General features: G+C 45.1%; 1 protein-coding gene across 3 annotated transcripts in view; it reads left to right on the top strand.

Moving 5' to 3' along the window:
* ESRRB (estrogen related receptor beta) overlaps window positions 1-18491 on the top strand; it is a 179230-nt gene that overhangs the window by 119563 nt on the left and 41176 nt on the right. For all 3 annotated transcript variants that reach the window (XM_030559094.1, XM_030559093.1, XM_030559091.1), the window contains one exon: window positions 11097-11213. In XM_030559094.1, coding sequence (XP_030414954.1) covers window positions 11180-11213 — 34 coding nt within the window. In that variant the 5' untranslated portion in view covers window positions 11097-11179. The remainder of the gene's footprint in view (window positions 1-11096; window positions 11214-18491) is intronic.

Raw genomic sequence — 18491 nt, 5'->3', positions numbered from 1 at the left:
TAAAGGTCCACTGAGCTGTGGCCTCAATTCTACCATGTACTGGTCTTCAGAGATGCTGTACCCAAGACAGGCTCTTTCAAAATTTTCCAAGAAGGCCTCAGAGTCATCACCTGCCTTGTAGGTGGGGAATTTCCTGTGCTGTGGAACCATAATTGGCGAAGGGTTGTTAGGATTGGCTGTGTTCTGTTGCTTAGCCTTTTCTAATTCCAGGGCCTTCCGGTGGGTTTCCCTCTGCAGTTCCAACTCTCTCCTGTGGGTAGCCTCTTTTTCTCTTTCCCTTAGCTCCATCTCTTTTTGTTTTATTTCTAGTTCCTGTATTTTTTTTCCATATCTCGCTTGTGCTCTGCGTCTCTGATTTGTGCCTCAGCCTCCATTTTTGTCTTGGAAGGCATGGTTCCTGTTTTCTTGTGTTGGGGTGCCCTCTGGTGTTTATTGTCTGAACTGCTGGCTCTGTTGTCTCTTGGTGTCCGCCTAGCAACAGTGCCTTTTTCCCTTTCTTCCTCTAGCTAATCTTTTAAATGTAAAGTAAACCAGAAAAACCACTTTATTTGCATGTGTATTGTGCTGGGTACTTGACTCTCAATGGGAGTGCTATTGTCTCACAAAAGACCCTTAATAGTTCCTTAATGGTTCCTTGCTTAATATGCAAGCTACTGCCAGGCGAGAACAAAAAAAAATTCCTCTCTGGTTCCTTTTAAAACCAAACCCTCTCTGCTTAAAAGCCCCTAGCAGAGAAAAGGAAAATATAATATTCCTACTGGCTTCTGGATTCTATCTATCCCACCACTGCACACCATGTCATAACATTTCTTCCCAGATCTGGACCTTAGCGTCCAAAATATGGGTGTTAGCATGAAAACCTCCAAGCTTAGTTACCAGCTTGCACCTGGTACCGCTGCCACCAGCTAAGAATTATACAGTGCCTAGCTCACTGTGGTCTCCCCAAAACCTTCCCTGGGGGACCCCTAGACTCAGATGCCTTGAGTCTTACAACAAAGGGAAATAACCCCCTCCCCTTGTTTCCTTGTTACTTCCTCCCAGGCTCCCCTCTCTGGACGACCCTAGGCGATTCCCTGCTTCCAGTCCTGGAAACACAAGTAGCGAGAGATCTAATCTCTCCCCCTCACCCAGAGGGTATGAAAGTCAGGCTTAGTAAATCTAACACAAACAGATTTTCCCCTTGACTTCTTCCTCCCACCAATTCCCTGGTGAGCTGCAGACACAATTCCCTAGAGTCCCCACTAAAGAAAAATTCCAACAGGTCTTAAAAAGAAAGCTTTATATAAAAAGAAAGAAAAAAGGACATTAAAAATAGGCTCTGTATCAAGTTGACAATATACAGGGTCAATTGCTTAAAAGAAAATGAATAAACAGCCTTATCCAAAAAGAATACAATTTAAAACATTCCAGCAACTACACACATGTAAATACAAAAAACCAGTATAAACCTATTGTCTTACTATCCTTGTACTTACAACTTGGAAACAGCAGATTAGAAAGCCTGGAGATAGAAAAATTACTCTCAGAGCCGAGAGGGCACAGACACAAGACAAAGAACAAAGAACTCACACCCAAAACTTCCCTTCACCCAGATTTGAAAAAGTTTTGTTTCCTGATTGGTCCTCTGGTCAGGTGTTTCAGGTTACTGGTGTTACCCCTTTACAGGTAAAAGAACATTAACCCTTAGCTATCTGTTTATGACAGAAGCGGGGCCTGCTTGGAAGCCAGGGCAATATGCAGATTGCAGGATCAAAGAAGGCTTTGCTGCAGGACATGTTGAGCAAAAGGAGAATGAGCTCTCAAGTGTGATGGGGGCAGTAGGAGGGAAGAGACAGAGGCTCTCTATAAATCAGTAGCCACAGCAAACAGCCAACAGGTTTCCAAAAGCCTTATTCATTCTGCAGATTTATTTCATTCACTAGATTTGATAACTATTGAGAGAATTTAAATCACCATCCAGGCTTTTTAATATACATGTGCACGTTTGTCTGTGTGCACCCGTGTGATGTATTTGTGATGTGTGTTTTGGTCTAACCTATTAACATTGCCTGCTAGCACAGATCATCTTTTTTGTGACTGTGATGTCAGAGAGAAGTGCTATCTGATAGCTCCAGCACAGAATTGGGACTGGGGACACAGATAGCAGAGCGATGTGCAAGGTATAAGAATCTAGATAGACAGATACTGCAGGTAGATCCTGTACTCAGTTCTGACACTGACACCCTTATGGCTTTGGACAAATCACTTCACCCCTCTGTGATTTAATTTCCCAATCTGCAAAATTAATGACTTCATTACAAGCATTTCTAACCTGTCTGCTTTGCGCACTTTACATGGGGAGCTAACGTAGCAACATGCTACTGTACTGTTCTCTGCATGGTGCTACATCCTGATTTCTGTGAACAGTGAGATCGAATGCAGAATGTGGCCTCTGGTTGCAAAGCAGAGTTTCATGCTGAAAGCACATGTCACTGATGCTCCCTAGCTGCACCGACTCCCTGTTGATTTCATAGTGGAGTTGAAAACTGCAGACCTCTAAATGGTTTGGGTCTGGATTACTTGTCATATCTTCTCTCCCCATATGATACTGCCATAGCTGTGATCAAACAAAGATGCCCAAGCTGAAGATCCTTTGATTTAAAGGACTGTTAGAGTGTTTTCTGTGAAAGCCCATCAGCTTTGGAGCTTGCTTCCATCTCCTAAACGCATTGCAGTCTATTTCTTTCAGTCTCTGGAAGGTGATGGGCTGAGGGATAGGAGAGGCAAGCTGGTTGCTATGTGGTTATCATGAGAGCTGGTCACGAATTTTCCAGCTAATGATTTTTCCAACAGAAAATGCACTTTCCACCAAAAACAAAATGGTGGGAAAATTTTGTTTTTTCTGGAAAAAAATTTTTCCACTGGGGAAAATCTAAATGAGATCTTTCATTTGAGGTAACAAAATATTAAACTGAATTTCCCAATCAGTATATTGCCATATAGGAGTTGTAGTTCACGTCCCCATTCTCATGTGAGTTGGGCTCTACATGTCAGATAATACAATGCAGATTTCCCTCTGGCTTAGTGTGCGGTGCATCATGGGAGTAACATCACTGTGGGTGCACTGTGGGAGATGTAGTCCAGTCACATAACCTGGCACGTAAGGGGAGAATGGAGGCATTAGGCTCCCAGACTACAGCTTGCATGAGGCAGTGTGCCAGTGTCCGAATATGCAGATTATTATTGACCAGATTCAAAGTCTTTTGGGTGAGTTCAATAAACTGAAATGAGACATTTTGATTTTGTGAATTTTGAAACATTGTTTTGATATTTCACAACTGGAATTTTTCAGAATTTCCATTCTGCAAAAATGTTGACTTTTCTTCCTGATTTCAGACAAATGTTGAAATATCTGAATTTCTCTCATGATGGAAATTCCAAATTTTGCTCTGATCTAGCCATTATTAATTCATTAGTTTGGGCTAGTATTTTGATATATTTGATTTTTTTTAAGTCATGAAAAAAATTAGGGCTCTGGGTAGGCAATAAAATAAATGTCAGTTGTTGTATTCCCCTCCCCACAAAATCAGCTTGTACTGTACTCTGGATCTCCAACTCCCAAATCTAGCCAGTGTACTAAATGATAAGAGATACCAGAACCTACAGCTAGTAAACACACAGACAAAGAGAAACATTTTACATCATATTTTACCTGGCCAGATTCTGGATCAGCCATATATCTGAGAGTGAATTCCAGAGTGGACAGCCCACTCCTATGAATGCCCTGGATCCTGTAAAGATCACCCTCAGGACAAATAGTGGAATGTAGCAGCTATGGCATGACATAGCAGGACATGCAATTTCTGGGGGAGGGGGAGAATAGCTGGAATTTATACCATTTAAGGCTTCAAATGTGGATAATGCTAATCACCCACCTTATGAGGGTGGTAACAAAGTGCTTGTAACAAATCCATGGACTTCTAGGTCTCTGTGGTTGTTGCTTTTCTGCTCAGAGAGGTCCCTGGGAATTTCATAGCAGCAGCAAGGATAGAATTCAAATCCTCTTGTTCCAAAAATCCAAGCCACTAGTGTTTGAGCTAAAGGAAATTTCCCCCTAGCAGTTGGCAGTATAGGGCTTAAGACACACAATTGAGCAGTTCTGCTTCCATCCTGTAGAGAGCAGTGGCATGCACGTGTATGCACCTACTAGCCCTTTTGTAAACTTATCTCCAGAGATTTATATGTTCTTTCTCAGCTGCAAGGTCACATCTGAGAAATAGGATTTTTTTTGAAAGCTCTGAACAACTTTTACATTACAACCAATAAAATTGCGTGAACTAATGTCAGCTTTGTAGTGATTGGCTAAGTTATATCTGATGTCACAGTCCTTCCACGCATAATGAGAAGATGCCTTGAAATTAGACAGCATCTCAGACATATCCCTGGTTTTCCTTTTTCTCTGAGGAGCAGAAGCATATCTTCCCTGGGACTTTAGTAAAAATGTATTTTACTTGTTAAAGTCCTGTGATAGCATTAAAATATAAACAAAGCAGAGACCTGCTGGTGACTCAAGCTTGGCATTTGTGGCTACTGTCAGCAGACGCCCTTGATGGTATCATGCCTTGTAAGTGTTTAGAATCTCACCCTTCCCTGGCATGAGATCTGGTTAAATGAAATTCTTGGTTAACCAAAGTGCACTTGCATAGAATCTGCTTTCTCAAAATCTCATTGTCTGAAAGGTTACACCAACGCACACTTTGGTGCTTGTCAAAATTTTCAAAAATAGATTCTAACGTTAGGCTCCTGAATCCATATTTAGACACCTAAATAAATGGCAGCTGGGAGCTGTAAGGTGCTCACCAGTTTTGAAAAAGAAGTTACAAAAATATGAATTTTGGAGCCTAATTTCAGGCTCCTATTTTTGAAAATCATAGTCACAGCGAATATTTCCCCCAGACACACTCACCTCACTTGAACAGGGCTGAAGGGATTTCCCTCGTATTTTCACAAAATATTTGCACTTGGGCTGGGAGCAGAATATAAGGTTTCAATCCAAACAAGGAATGTATCTGTAAATGATGTGTGTGTAAAAGCAGTGGGTTAACGTGGAATCAACTCTGCAAACCATCACTTACACACAGGGCTGCCCAGAGGATTCAGGGGGCCTGGGGCAAAGCAATTTCGGAGGCCCCTTCCATAAAAAAAAAAGTTGCATAACTATAGAATATTATATTCTCCTGGGGGCCTGTCATAAACAGATAGCTAAGGGTTAATGTCTCTTTCACCTGTAAAGGGTTAACAAACAGTGACCTGCAACACCTGATCAGAGGACCAATCAGGAAACAAGATACTTTCAAATCTCGTGTGGAGGGAAGCCTTTGTGTGTGTTTTTGGGTTAGGCTTTGTTCTCTCTGGGTCCTGGACAGGACTAGAGGTGCAACCAGGTTTCTGCCAATCTCCCTGCTACAGTCTCTTATCTATTCAGAATTGTGAGTAAGAAAAAAAGGCGGTTATAGTCTTTTAATTTGTTTTCTTATTTGCAGATGTGTACTTGCTGGAAATAGCTTAAATTGTGTTTCTGCTGGAGAAAGTTTCTTTCTGTTGTTTATAAGTTGAAAGACCCTGTAACTTTTTATCATCTCAATTGCAGAGATAAACCTTTTACCTTTTTTCTTTTTTTATTAAAAGTTTTGCTTTAAGACCTGCTTGATTTTTTTTCTCCTAGTTAAGGCTCAAAGGAACTGAGTCTGTGTCCACCAGGGAATTGGTGGGGGGAAGGGAAAGAGAGCAGAGAGGGAAAGGTAAATTTCCTCTTCGTGTTAGATTCACAGAACTTGAATTTGTATTGCCTCTGGGAGAAGGGGGAGAGAAACTTGATCTCTCTGTGTTGTGTTTCAAGGAATTGAATCACGGTGGTCTCCTAGTGTACCCAGGGCGGGAAAGAGCTGGGAGGAAGAAAGGAGGGGGGAAGGGAAATGGTTTATTCCCCTTTGTTGTGAGACTCAGGGAATCTGGGTCTGGGGCTCCCCAGGGAAGGTATTGGGGGTGACCAGAGTCTATCAGGCGCTCTACCTAAGTCCTGATTGGTGGCAGCCTATCAGATCTAAGCTGGTAATTAAGCTTAGGGGAATTCATGCTAGTACCCATAATTTGGACGCTAAGGTCCAGATTTGGGAATTATACTATGAAAGGGCCCCTGTAGGGCCTGGGGCAAATTGCCCCATTCCACCCCCCCCCCCCCCCGGGCAGCCCTGCTTACGCATAGTATGAGCATTAATGTAAATCTGAGTGAGTTATTGCGAAGAGCTCACTGCTGAATGAGAGCTTTACTGGTACAGAGTGCTGCTGTATCATTTCCAGGTTCTTTTTGTGGTGGACAACCTTGATTGGTCCTGCTTTGAGCAGGGGGTTGGACTTGATGACCTCCTGAGGTCCCTTCCAACCCTAATCTATGATCCAAGTGAACAAGTTCAGGAACCAAACTGGAACCCAAGATAAAAAGTAACTAAGTAAAACACTGATGGAAACTGGAAAGATAGTGTCATCTGACTTAGTTACTTGTCGAATAATCCAGTTTTCTTCCCACTGAACTGTCCAAATTTTGGGAAATCTGGGAGTGTAGCCTGTATGGCTTTGTTCAGTCCTGATCATGCAGAACTGCTAAAGTGTAGATGCAGTATTCTGCATATGACGTCTTGCTCTTTGATTGAACAAAATAATTTGTCTGCTTAAGTAATTTCTTATATTTAGGCCATTTTGAAGCTATTTCTGATTAAAGAAAGAAAATGAGAGGAAACTTCTTTAATGTTATGAGAAACGGAATAAAGGAAGAACAAGTGTGATCTGAAATGGATGTGAGACCAATCCTGATGGGAAATCCTGCTTCTAGGGGACCGAGGAGTGGCATCTGCCACCCTAGCGAGTCTATGGCAGAGCCAGGAACTGAACCAGAGTCCTGCTCTAATCACTAAACAACACTGCGTCTCCTGCCTTTTAGTTTCATAAGTAATTTCTGATGTAAATAATGTGCAGGTCTGTTTGGATCAGAGGTAAGTACTGTTCTAAAGAGAGGAAAGCCCCTGTAATGAGAGACTGTTCAGAACACAGTTTCTTGGAAGCTTAGGTTAACCCATCTTCTACTCTTCCCTTCTGGCTCATATAATATTAAACACACACGGGGCGCACACACTCACCACAAATTCAAACACATGCAGAGACAGACTCCCATGCAGGAACAAACACGCATCCCTGCAGCTGCTCATTGACACGCACAGCCTCCTCCGCTGGCTGTCATAGAGAATTGAGTTCTTTTAGCCTTTCTTCCCCAGAGCACCCAGTCTGTGGTGACTGAGCTGGCAGCGTGACCGCCAGCCAGCGGGAGGCTGCCGGAATTCCGATGAGTTAATCTCATCACTTTATCACAGGGCACTTACAGAAATTACAAGCCAGCGTGAGCAGCTCAGCTGTGCTGGCAGCCGGCCGCAGGACCCATAAAAGAAATTGAGAGGAAAAAAAAAAGTCCAAGAACTTCGCTAAAGTTTTGAAGACAGTAGCTTGTCTTGGATGAGTTTTGCTTGGCTAACACTGACTGCGTCTTTCTCTCCTCTGTGGTGTCCTCCTCACTTCCCCCAAAAATGAAGAGCCATTTTAGGCAAAGGAATCTTCCCTGCACTTTGTTCTGTTTTACAGCAGAGAACACATTTGGGCCAAGTGACATCTGGTGTAATTCCACAGAAGTAAATGGAGTTTTACACTGGGGTGAACTGGCATGAGTCTGATTCTCCATTGGCTTGCATGCTTGCACCTGTACAAAGTGGATATAAAATGCTGTCCTGGCTTAATACTTTGCACTGGGGTAAATGATGACGCAAGGTATGTGGCAGGGAAGAAAAGGGCACAGAAGCATGAATAGAATTAAAAGAGAAGCCAGGAAATGAAGGATCCGCTATGCAAGAGACTACTGCCTTCCCATCCTGAAGGGTCAGTCTGAGAGATGAGCGCCCTCCTTTCGCTCTGCGGTGGCTGTTGTACTGGCTCTTGCATACAGACTGTACATTTACAGACTAGTACAGACTCTGTCTGAGTGTCAGAGCTTTCTTGGGATATCTTCATGGAACAGTCCCAGTTTGTTATATGACAATTGGCTCCTCAAATTGGGGGTGATGTGAAGCAGTGGAACCTTTGCCTTAATCTATCTGTGATGACCTTGAGCTGCAATGTGATGAGCCCCGGCCATTCACTGATACAAAGTTTTGATGTAAGGATGCACAGACATCATAGCAGCATAGTGCAGTGTTGCTGCCTCATGAGGTGAATGCTGAAATCCCATAACACTATGGTGCTGTGGGCCTCTTAGCAGGAGATGGGGCCTCATTTGGGAGGGCTGGGGTTTGCTTGTGAAAGAGAGGCTTGAAACAGGAAGACAGGAAACTCCCTGAAAGAATGGGGATTGGTCCTGCTTTGAGCAGGGGGTTGGACTAGATGACCTCCTGAGGTCCCTTCCAACCCTGATATTCTATGATTCTATGAATCTGCCATGTTCTTCTCCTTTGGGGTGTTACTGCTCCATCTCCTCACATGTGGGACACAGTGGCTGTGCAGCCCTGAGGAGAGGGACTCTGCACTCTCCGGTCTGCAACTTACTGAATGTACAGAAAAAGAAGTGGGAGTTCATTTATTACTTTAGGACCAAGCCTGAATCTCAATTTCCAGCTTTCAGAGATTTGATACTTAGCTGGCTATTAAAATTCAGGTGCTGTACAATGCTGAGGTATAGACTGAATGGAAGTGGCTTGTGCAGCTCTCTCTGCTTCCGCACAGCGTCTGTGTCTCAGATCCAACTGTGTGATGGCAGTGCCGTGAGCACGCAGACGGGTCTTGGCTGAAAATTTAACTCTGGAGATGCTGGAGATCACTGTCAGGGTGCAGGGCTTACAAGACAAGAATCTGAAGGTGAAAGCTCTACATACTGCATGCAGACATCAAGTCTTTGTGCCTTTGGGGCTTAAAGTGCTCCTGGCCCCATGTCACCAGTGTGGGGCTGAAATTCTCCCACATAACATTGTGAGATAAACAGCTGGTGAATCCTTCAGTTTGAATTTCCCTTCTCTGCCCATTTTTAGCCCTCTTCAATGCAGATATTAAGTGGGCTTTACATGGGGTTGATTTAACTAAACTTCACCCCTCACCCCGCCCCATGCAATAGGTGGGTATTAGAGCATCCCCATTATACAGAGGAGTGAAGGGACTTGTCGAAGATCATACAAGTCCACTGCAAAACCAGAAACAGAACCCAGGAGTCCTAACTCCCACACTTCTGCTCCAACCCCACTAAATCAAACTCTCCCTCCCTGATGTGGTTATAGAATCCAGGAGTCCTGACTCCCTCTCCCCTCTGCTCTAACACTAAATTAATACTTCTTCCCAGGGCTACCAATGGAACCCAGGAGTCCTAAATCTCAATTTCCACTCTAGCCCACCAGAACGAACTTCCCCTACAAAACTGAGTATAGAACCCTGGGAGTCCTGATGCAAAGCTGCCTGCCTTCCTTAAATACATTATTGCTGTTGATGTATCACTATCAAGCTAACCCCCTCTCTTCAGCCCTTATACTGAACAATCCTGTCCAGTTGTAAATGTTTGGCAGGAGGTGAGACAGCCCGTTTGTTACTGTCTTTAATAGTAGGGTTAAAAAAATTGTTCCGCGATGCTGTGACCTGGCATTATGACACTGACATCCTCATTTCAGGTCATTGTACCCAAATCTGAGGTTGTGTTCTTGCTTCATGATAGTGTGCCAAGTGGCCAGAAATAAATTTGGGATGCTTTCTTTGCCCTTGAGCCTTGCAAGTGGTGAACCAGACCCTGGCAGCTGGAGGGGGAGGTGACCTAAAAGAAGACAGTGAGAGGTGCACCTGAAAACATGGGGGCTCTGTGTGCTGAGCTCATGGGCTAGAGGTAGGAACTGATGGGGTCAATATCCCTTAAATGCAGCAGGAAGCCTCCATCCTTCTTTGGAGCAGAGTCCTCAGGAGAGGTTCCTGTTTATAACACAACCAGGTTCGGTTTTCATTAAGAAACCAGACTCTCTGGCCAGGTTTGCTGAGAGCCATGTACCTTTTGCCAAGCCCAGTGGCCAAGTTTCAGGAGATCTGCATTCAGTTTATAGTTTCCATGGGAAACCACTGGAAATGTTTCTCCTTGTGATTTTAACCAAAACCAGGAAAAAAAATCAGTATTTTTGGATGAATTTGACTTTGTGTTTGGGGTTCATTTGAACTCCATATAAATTCAAAGACAAGATCAGAGGGCATCGGTGGCACATCAAGTGAAACCAGAAAGGTTTGCATTATGCTTCCCTTAACCAAATCCGGGGTATTCCACAGGAATGTCCTACTTCAGACCGAGCACTTCCCTGCCCCTGCTATCCCATTGTAATGTGCCAGATCATAATCCTTTAGAGTCAGAGTGTGTGAGACAGTGGGGGAAAAAAAAAGTCCCTTATCCAGCTCCCTGCTCCCCAGAAACAAAAGGTGGGAAAGATCAGTAAGAGTCCCAAAGCCCCAAGGGAAACAAAATCATCAATGAGCAGGGGGTTGGACTAGATGATCTCCTGAGGTCCCTTCCAACCCTGATATTCTATGATCACAGAAAAGGCTGAGACTAGGGCAGCAAATGGAATACTACCCATGGGTTGGGCTCCTGGGGACACGGTGATAATAGTAAGGGATATGTGCCAATCATAATGCCAGGTGCGTTGATTAGACTGGTAAGCTGTGCATTTCAGAGACGCTACATGGCTGCAGGCTGGGCTTCTACTCTAATTCCACCTGCTAGTATGGCTTTTTATTTAATGTTTTCATTTTGCTTTTCTAACAAAGGAGCCCAGCCTGTGTGGTTACCCCAAACATTTTCACAGATGGGAGTTGTCATCAACCAGTCAGAGTCCCCCTAGTGTGTGAATGAATGAATGGACAGCACGCACGCGGGTAGTGCAGAGGGCATAATGGGTATTACCCAGTGCAGGCAGGAGGTATTGTACCCTGGCCATGATAGTGAATCCTGCTGTTAGAGGGAACAAGGCCTCTTGAGTGACAGTCTCTGTGTTTGATTGCAGGGAACATTGAATATAGCTGTCCAGCCACCAATGAGTGTGAGATCACGAAACGGAGGCGCAAGTCCTGTCAGGCCTGTCGCTTCATGAAATGCCTCAAAGTGGGGATGCTGAAAGAAGGTAAGAGAGTGGGTACCAGGGACTCGGGACCTCTCACTGCCTCTGAGCTGGGCCAGGCCTCCTAGCAGCTTCCAGACTGACTGCACGGGGGCCTCCCTGGCTTTCCCAAGGTGCAGCCATTACAAAGAACTCAGGAAGGACGACAATCTGTTTCTGCTAAGTGGGAAGATGTGGTTCTTTGAGGGCTTGTTTCAGGGCATGTCTACACTTACCTCAGGAGCGATCGATCCACTGGGGGTCGATATATCATGTCTAGTGAAGACACAATAAGTGGACCACCGAGCACTCTCCTGTTCACTCTGGTACTCCACCAGAGTGAGAGGCGCAGGTGGAGTTGACGAGGGAGCGTCAGCAGTTGACCTGCCGCAGTGAAGACACCGTGGTAAGTAGATCTAAGTACATCAACTTCAGCTATGTTATTCATGTAGCTGAAGTTGCGTAACTTTTTTACACACACACACACACACACACACACACACACACACACACACACACACACACACACACACACACACACACACACACACAGAGTAGACCAGGCCTCGGTCTCTAAAGGGGCAGGGTCCTTATGTTATATTTTGTCTGGAGTTGCAAATCTGACAATCCATGAGAACCTCACCCATGATAGCGTACGTTCCCCTTCTAAAGGAACCCCAGCTGGGGGCATATCCCTCCCTCCCCCGGTGATGTGGCTGAGTAACTGTACTAGTGCCTGTACAACTGGAGGGAAGAGGGAATTATTGCTGTTAATAATGAACAGGTTGGGTTGATTGTAGGAGGGTGCAGTTGGAATGAAGACCTGTCACAGAGTGCAGGGAGGCTCTGACAGCTATTCCATCCTGAGGGGACGCTTTAAGAAAGTGTCAAGTATCAGAGGGTAGCCGTGTTAGTCTGGATCTGTAAAAGCAGCAAAGAATCCTGTGGCACCTTATAGACTAACAGACGTTTTGGAGCATGAGCTTTCGTGGGTGAATATGCAGATATGAATATGACATGCATATGAGGAAGTGGGTATTCACCCACGAAAGCTCATGCTCCAAAACGTCTGTTAGTCTATAAGGTGCCACAGGATTCTTTGCTGCTTTTAAGAAAGTGGTGGGGGAGAGACCTTTGTCCCTTAACAGGTGGGTCCCTCTGCCCCACATGCTCAGCCTGTCTCTCCTCTCTCAGCCTATTGATCTGCGCAGTGTTCTCTGAGCAGCACTCGGCTTCTTTCTTGTGGTGCTCTTTCCCCTCATCCTTGTCTGTTCAAGGTGAGCCACTGGGAATTCAGTGGCAATTAAACACATTCTTATGGATTGACTTTAAAGCTTCATTTCCCCAAGTTCCCTCTGGGAGAGGAGGGGAGGAGATGCACTGCTTATAACTCTCTGCATTGCTGTACCTGGCAAAGCACAGCGGCTTCAGCCTAACCCCAGTGAACAGCAGCCGGCAGTTGTCTGTGCAGGTCCAGCATGCTTGAGCCAAGGATGCCAGCACTTCCCACTGCTCACTTTCAGCCACGCCATCTTATGAGCCAGTGATGAATTGTAAGCTCTTGCCAGGAGGGTGTGTTGCTTTCCTGTGGGGTGCTGCTGCTCATCTCTTGGGAGGCAGGCTGATGGCAGCCAGTGCTGTTAGGAATGTAGATTAGATTTTAAACCCTTGCCTGTTCTTTGATGGATGTGTAATGTCTGGGGCTAGATGTTTTCCTACCATAGCTCTCCAGTGACTGACTTTGTGAGGGTGTGACCAGTGTACTGTCTGACCCTCCATGGCCTTGCCTTAGAAGAGGATGGAGTCTGAAGGATACATCAGTCTGTTTCTAAGAGGGATGCACCTACTTTTGGGGTAGGGTTGACCCCCTTGATACCTGGTCCTCTGCATTTAGTATTGCAGAGAATGAAGTATCCTCTTGTGCTATTTCATGTTATTGACACTTATTTGCTGTCATGTCTTATAATACCAAACAACTTTAGTGGCAGAGTTCCTTACTGTTGTTCTTATAGGGACTGGCACTGCATCATTAAAATCAATGGGAGTTTTGCCACTGATGTCAGTGGATCTATGACTGGACCTGTAATATTTTAGATACATAATATAAAGGTAGCTCAACAGTAATATAATATATGTGCATATAATAATCTATACCAGGGAGGAGGAGACTGGTTGGGTGATCAGAAAACAGATCTGGTATCCAGAATTCCTAGTTTCTACTCCTAGTTTTGACACAGACTTGCTGGGAGAGTTAAGGCATGCTTTTCCACTCAGTTCCTCAGTTTCCCCATCTGTAAAATAAGGATCATACTGACCTGGTTTGCAGGGGGATTCTGTGGATGGATTAGTTAACTTATGTAAAGTCCTGTGAAAATGCTATGTATTATTATATAGAAGTCAATCAATACACATTTTAAAAGCAAAATCCAAAAAGGGAGAAAAATGGTTTTATGGTATGTGGTCTCCACAGAGTCAGGAGTTTCTGGAAAGAGGAAATCCATAATTGTTTGACTTTCTGCTCAAAAATGCAGAATTGACAGAGGATTTAGATTATAAAAGGTTCATTGGTCTTTCCCATCTCTGATTTCCGTGATTCTATTAGATCATCCACTCCATCTCCCAGCCAGTGCAGGAGGACTGTTTCCTTCTGTACATTTCTAGTGTTTTGTCTGGTCTAGTTTTTCAGGTCCCAAGTGGCAGGGTTTCCCTGGAGAGATTGCTCTGATTTCTTGAAGAGCTCACTGTGAAGAAGTGTATCTAGATACTCATGCTAAGTTTCCTTCATTTTAATGATTTCATCTAATTATTCCTAGTTCTCCCCACTCCCTTATATCACACCAAGTAACTCCCCTCTCTCTTCTTGGTGTTTACCCCCTTTCAAAAGACTGTTAACACATTTCTCCCCCTCAGCTGCCAGGAAATGCAGTGGGCACTAGAGACTGCAGATAGTCAGGACCCTGGTTCTATTCTCTGATGGCCTTGGGCCAGTTATTTGGTTCAGTGTAAAGACACTGACCATCCTCACAGGAGGGTTGGGAGACTGCATTGGTTAATATTTACTTCTGGTGCTTTGAGAAGCAGGTACTATAGAGGGGGAAAGTATTATTTTTAATTAATTGTATCACATATTTATACCTTCCTGCCTGCTCGGCACTTGGGTTAAGCCAGAGGGGATGTCTGGGGACAATATGTAGAGGTGACATGAAGAAAGCTGGTAATAACTCTGAGCCTGCTCCTGTTGGGATCCAAGGCATGATTTCCATAGGAGCAGGCTCAGACTGCAGTTGGCATGTGTGGGCATGAGCAGGAATACACATGCTCCCCCCTGCATCAGGTGAAGATGGAATGATCCAGTAGGATATATTGATATGACTGTGCCCCTTTAAGACCCAGCAAGACTATCCCTGGGATAAACACAGCAGTGTGGGTTTGTTATGGCAGAAAGTGAATGAGAAACAGGCAGGAAGGGAGTCAAGTGAGAGATCAATAGGTTTCTCAGCTATCCCCAGGCCACTTCCTTTAAGAGAGCCCTGATCAATGGGCTGCAACCAGGGAGTTGCACAGGCACCGGAGCGTTGACATCTCAAGTTCTCCCAGTGTGATGCGGCAGAGCATGGGAGACTTGCTAGGGAGAATGCAACCTGGGCAGAACATGGTGCAGAAAGCTCTCTGTGCAGAGCACATCTGGCTCCTGTACCTAAAGGATTTGCTTTTTATGGCTTTCTTGCCTGTGAACCTCACTCTCTCTCCATCTAGAGCTTACCCCACTTAGTACTAATTGGCCCCCTTCTTGGCAGTCTCAGTAGAGAAGCCAAGACTGTGTGGACCTAAAATTCTACCTAACTGCCAGAGCTGGTGCCTCTGGAGAAAGGCATGTAACCTGGGAAATCTGTGCTACTTGTGCCGTACTGTTCCATGTCCCTACCTGAATGACATCAGGGGACAGTGATTGAGAACCGTTCACCATCTCCATCCTGCACCCCTGTGCAGGGCCAGGCACAATCCTGGTCCATGTGTTCCTACTGTGCAAAGACTGGGGAATCTAGAGCAAACTGGTACAGATTCCTGTGTACCCCACACACAGGACAGTGGAACTGGGCCTGTAAAGGGAGAGCATATGCCGTTCTTGCAAAAGCGGGGGATGTTCAGGACTGTGCGCCCCCACTGGCATTGTGTGTCTGTCTCTGACACACAATCGCTGGAACGTAGCTCCTCTTTATCCCACTCCAACACCGGCAGTGGTTACAGCACAGTCTTGCCCTAAGTGCTTATACTTTGCTACCTTCGGATCATGGATTTGTGGATCTCTGGAGTGCTGCAGATGTGACTCCTCTAATCCCTGTCTGTGCCGTATCAGCTATGAGGAGAATAAGCCTTTGCTACTCATCCCTCAGTCAGCTGTTGTGTTTTTCTTTTCTAATAGTTTTTCAGTCATGCTCACAGTTTCTTTGTCTGAAAGTGGAGGAGAGGGATGTAATTTCAGACAATGTTCATGTAAATGGGTTCAGAGAAAGGGGGATTGGTTCCAGATGGAAGCTGATTGGATAAGGTCTCCCAGCCCAACTTCTCCATCTTTCTGATACTGCACTGAGGTCATAATCCTATGTTTGTTACCTCATAGGGTATTGCTATGGAAATGACTGTGGTGTCAGTTTTCCCTGAAGGAGCCAACAGGAGAAGAGGGTGCCAATCTTTTGTTTAAACATAAATAGCGCAAGCAGCGATGAGGCACGGGAAGGGGGATGCTGTATGGCCAGTGAGAAGCAGCTGGATGTTAAGTTCCCCCTGGGAAAATCCCTAGTTGAGGGGAAAGGGAGTGGGAGGAGGCCTGTTTGCTTGGGATCAATGGAAGCCTCACCACAGACAAGTGAGCAAAGCAAAGAAGGAGGAGAGCTAGATGTTGCTAGAAGTATTGAAGGCACAACAAAGACGCCCTCCAGCCCCACACTAGGTGAGCTCACAGGCATCTTTTTGAGCAGAGAGACCCTAGGAGTTCTCTGACACAAGGCTTTCCTTCCTCCTTGTGTCGGCATTCAGCCCTTTGTGAATCCTTGCCTTGTTCGTGAAGCCATGTAAACGGCAGGTGGCTGCCACTGCTCACAGTTCTGTGTTGGTGCCTCTTATTCCCATTGCAGCTTGGCACACTCCTGGCAGGCTACCAAGGCTCAGCCCAGTCAGTCACTTTTCACTTTGAAAGAGAAACTCTTTAATCTTCCAAAGGCCCCGTCCTTTCAGTGCCTGCTCCCTCGATGCTGCTTTCAGCTTCACTGCATTTCTGCAGCAGCATTTCACACATCTAATAGGAGCCACAGCAACTCTGAAGGGAAAAATGCTCTGAAATCAGGAGTGCAGATCCCCTCACAAAGCACATGGGTGAGGTGGGGGAAAGAGGAGGGGTCACCAAAGGTGCACAGCCCTCTAATAATCCTGCCATGCTTTGCTGGCTGGCCGGCCATGGAGGGCACATCCTGCATTCTTACTGTTTCCTTTCTCAAGCGAAGCAGTAAGAATGTGTTTTATGTTGCTAAGACTAGCCATCTCCTGCTCCCTGAAAGCAGTGTGCTGAGACTCATCCCTTTTGAGTCCCCACTTGCTGTAAGGACTGGGAGCATGTCTTCAAAATAAGCTAGTGGCGTCCATCCAGTTCCTCGTGGACTGGTAAAAACTGCCATTACAGTTGGTACTAACTGCCTCCTACACTGGCACTCTCAGCAAAGAAGCCAGATATTGATTGGGCTATGGAGCCAGGAGCCCCTCTCACTCTAGAGATGGTCCCAGAAGACCACGGGTGGGGATTAGCACTAACACTGCTCATGCTGTACCCATCATTCTGTGGATAAACAGAGGCACTGTGCTCTCCACAGATGTTAATTACACACATTTCTCCAGCCTCGAATTTGGTAAAAACACTGCTTGTAAAGGACTGAGAGTAAGTTACTCAGGAGGGGCAGTTTCTGAAGATGCTAGTTCAGGAAAAATGATTCCATAAAAGGATCTGAAATCTGTTCAAACTAAACCTGGTACTCTGGGAAATTGCAGTTTGGTACAAAGATGAGGTTTGTCAGATGCCCCTTCTGATCTGGTGACTCCATGGCCACTGCAGGAGCCTGTGTGCTGTCTCACTTGGTAGGTATAGTATGAGGGAAACTTCCCCCTCAGGCAAAGGAGTGTTCAGTTATTGCATAAAGCAGATAATAACTTTGGTCTCCCAGATTTACAGCATTTTACCCATAAGAACTAGATTAATAAAGGTAAGAATGGGAACTTCCATCCTAGGGTAAGAGCTGTTGCCTTGTAAAGATTCTCCATACTTAGGATGTCTGGGAAAGGAAGTGTTCTTCTTGCAATGCTATTGGTGCAGGAAAGTATCAGGATTCTGAGGACTCCCCCAGTGACTGTGCAACTTGTGTTTCTTTGTGAGATGGGATGTGGTGAGACCAACAAATGCAAAAAAGGTTCTTTTCATAGAAGAAAGAAGAGGCTGGGCCTTCAGGAGCAGAAGAGAGACTCTCATCAACAATAAGAGACTCCCACAAGACACTTTGACTTGGCAGAAATGGGAAATGATTTATTTTCCTCTCTACAGATTCCATTCTCCCAAAAACTGGAACTTCCATGGTACAGAAATCCCAGGTATTGAGATTCCAGAATGAGCCTTTCCTTTGCTACCTTTTGCTGCTTGTCACACTCATGCATTTCCAAAGGACGCAACAGAAAATGTGTTAAAATTCCACAGTGCATCCAAATTCTTTCTGTTGCAAATCTCACAAGCTCTTGGACTCCTATCTGCCTAATCTAATCTCTTTCTGGTGCACTCATCACCAGAGTATCTGAGTACCACCATTGTGGGGCCAGTTAATGAAATAAAATATGAATGGGAAGTAAACAATGACCACAGAATTGACCCAACTATTCTTTCTGTTAACTGTGTACCTTCTCAACACATTTCCAACTGCCATGGGAATGGTCTCAGTCCTAGCACCTTCCAACCTCATACCAACTCAATCTTTTTGCTCTCCAAGCCTCTGCATGTCAGTGTATTTGGGAAGTGGTCACTGTTCACTTCTAGTAATGAGAAGACCTGAGATTCCACAGATAGGGAAATCAAACTCATCTCTCACCCCAAACAACTGTCCCTTGCAACCTGACCACCTTTCTGTGAACCCAGTCTGTGAGCTGTGAAGTCCTGTAGACAATGGCACTTCATTCAGGTTTAGCCTCCATTTTGGTGTTCCTGCCCCAATCAGCTGCATGGAATGGCAGGTGCCCCCCAGTGTTTGTAACAGAAATGAACTCACTTCT

Source organism: Gopherus evgoodei, chromosome 4, assembly GCF_007399415.2.
Source record: "Gopherus evgoodei ecotype Sinaloan lineage chromosome 4, rGopEvg1_v1.p, whole genome shotgun sequence".
In the NCBI taxonomy this organism is placed as follows: domain Eukaryota; kingdom Metazoa; phylum Chordata; order Testudines; family Testudinidae; genus Gopherus; species Gopherus evgoodei.
This window is presented reverse-complemented; position numbering and strand designations above follow the sequence as displayed.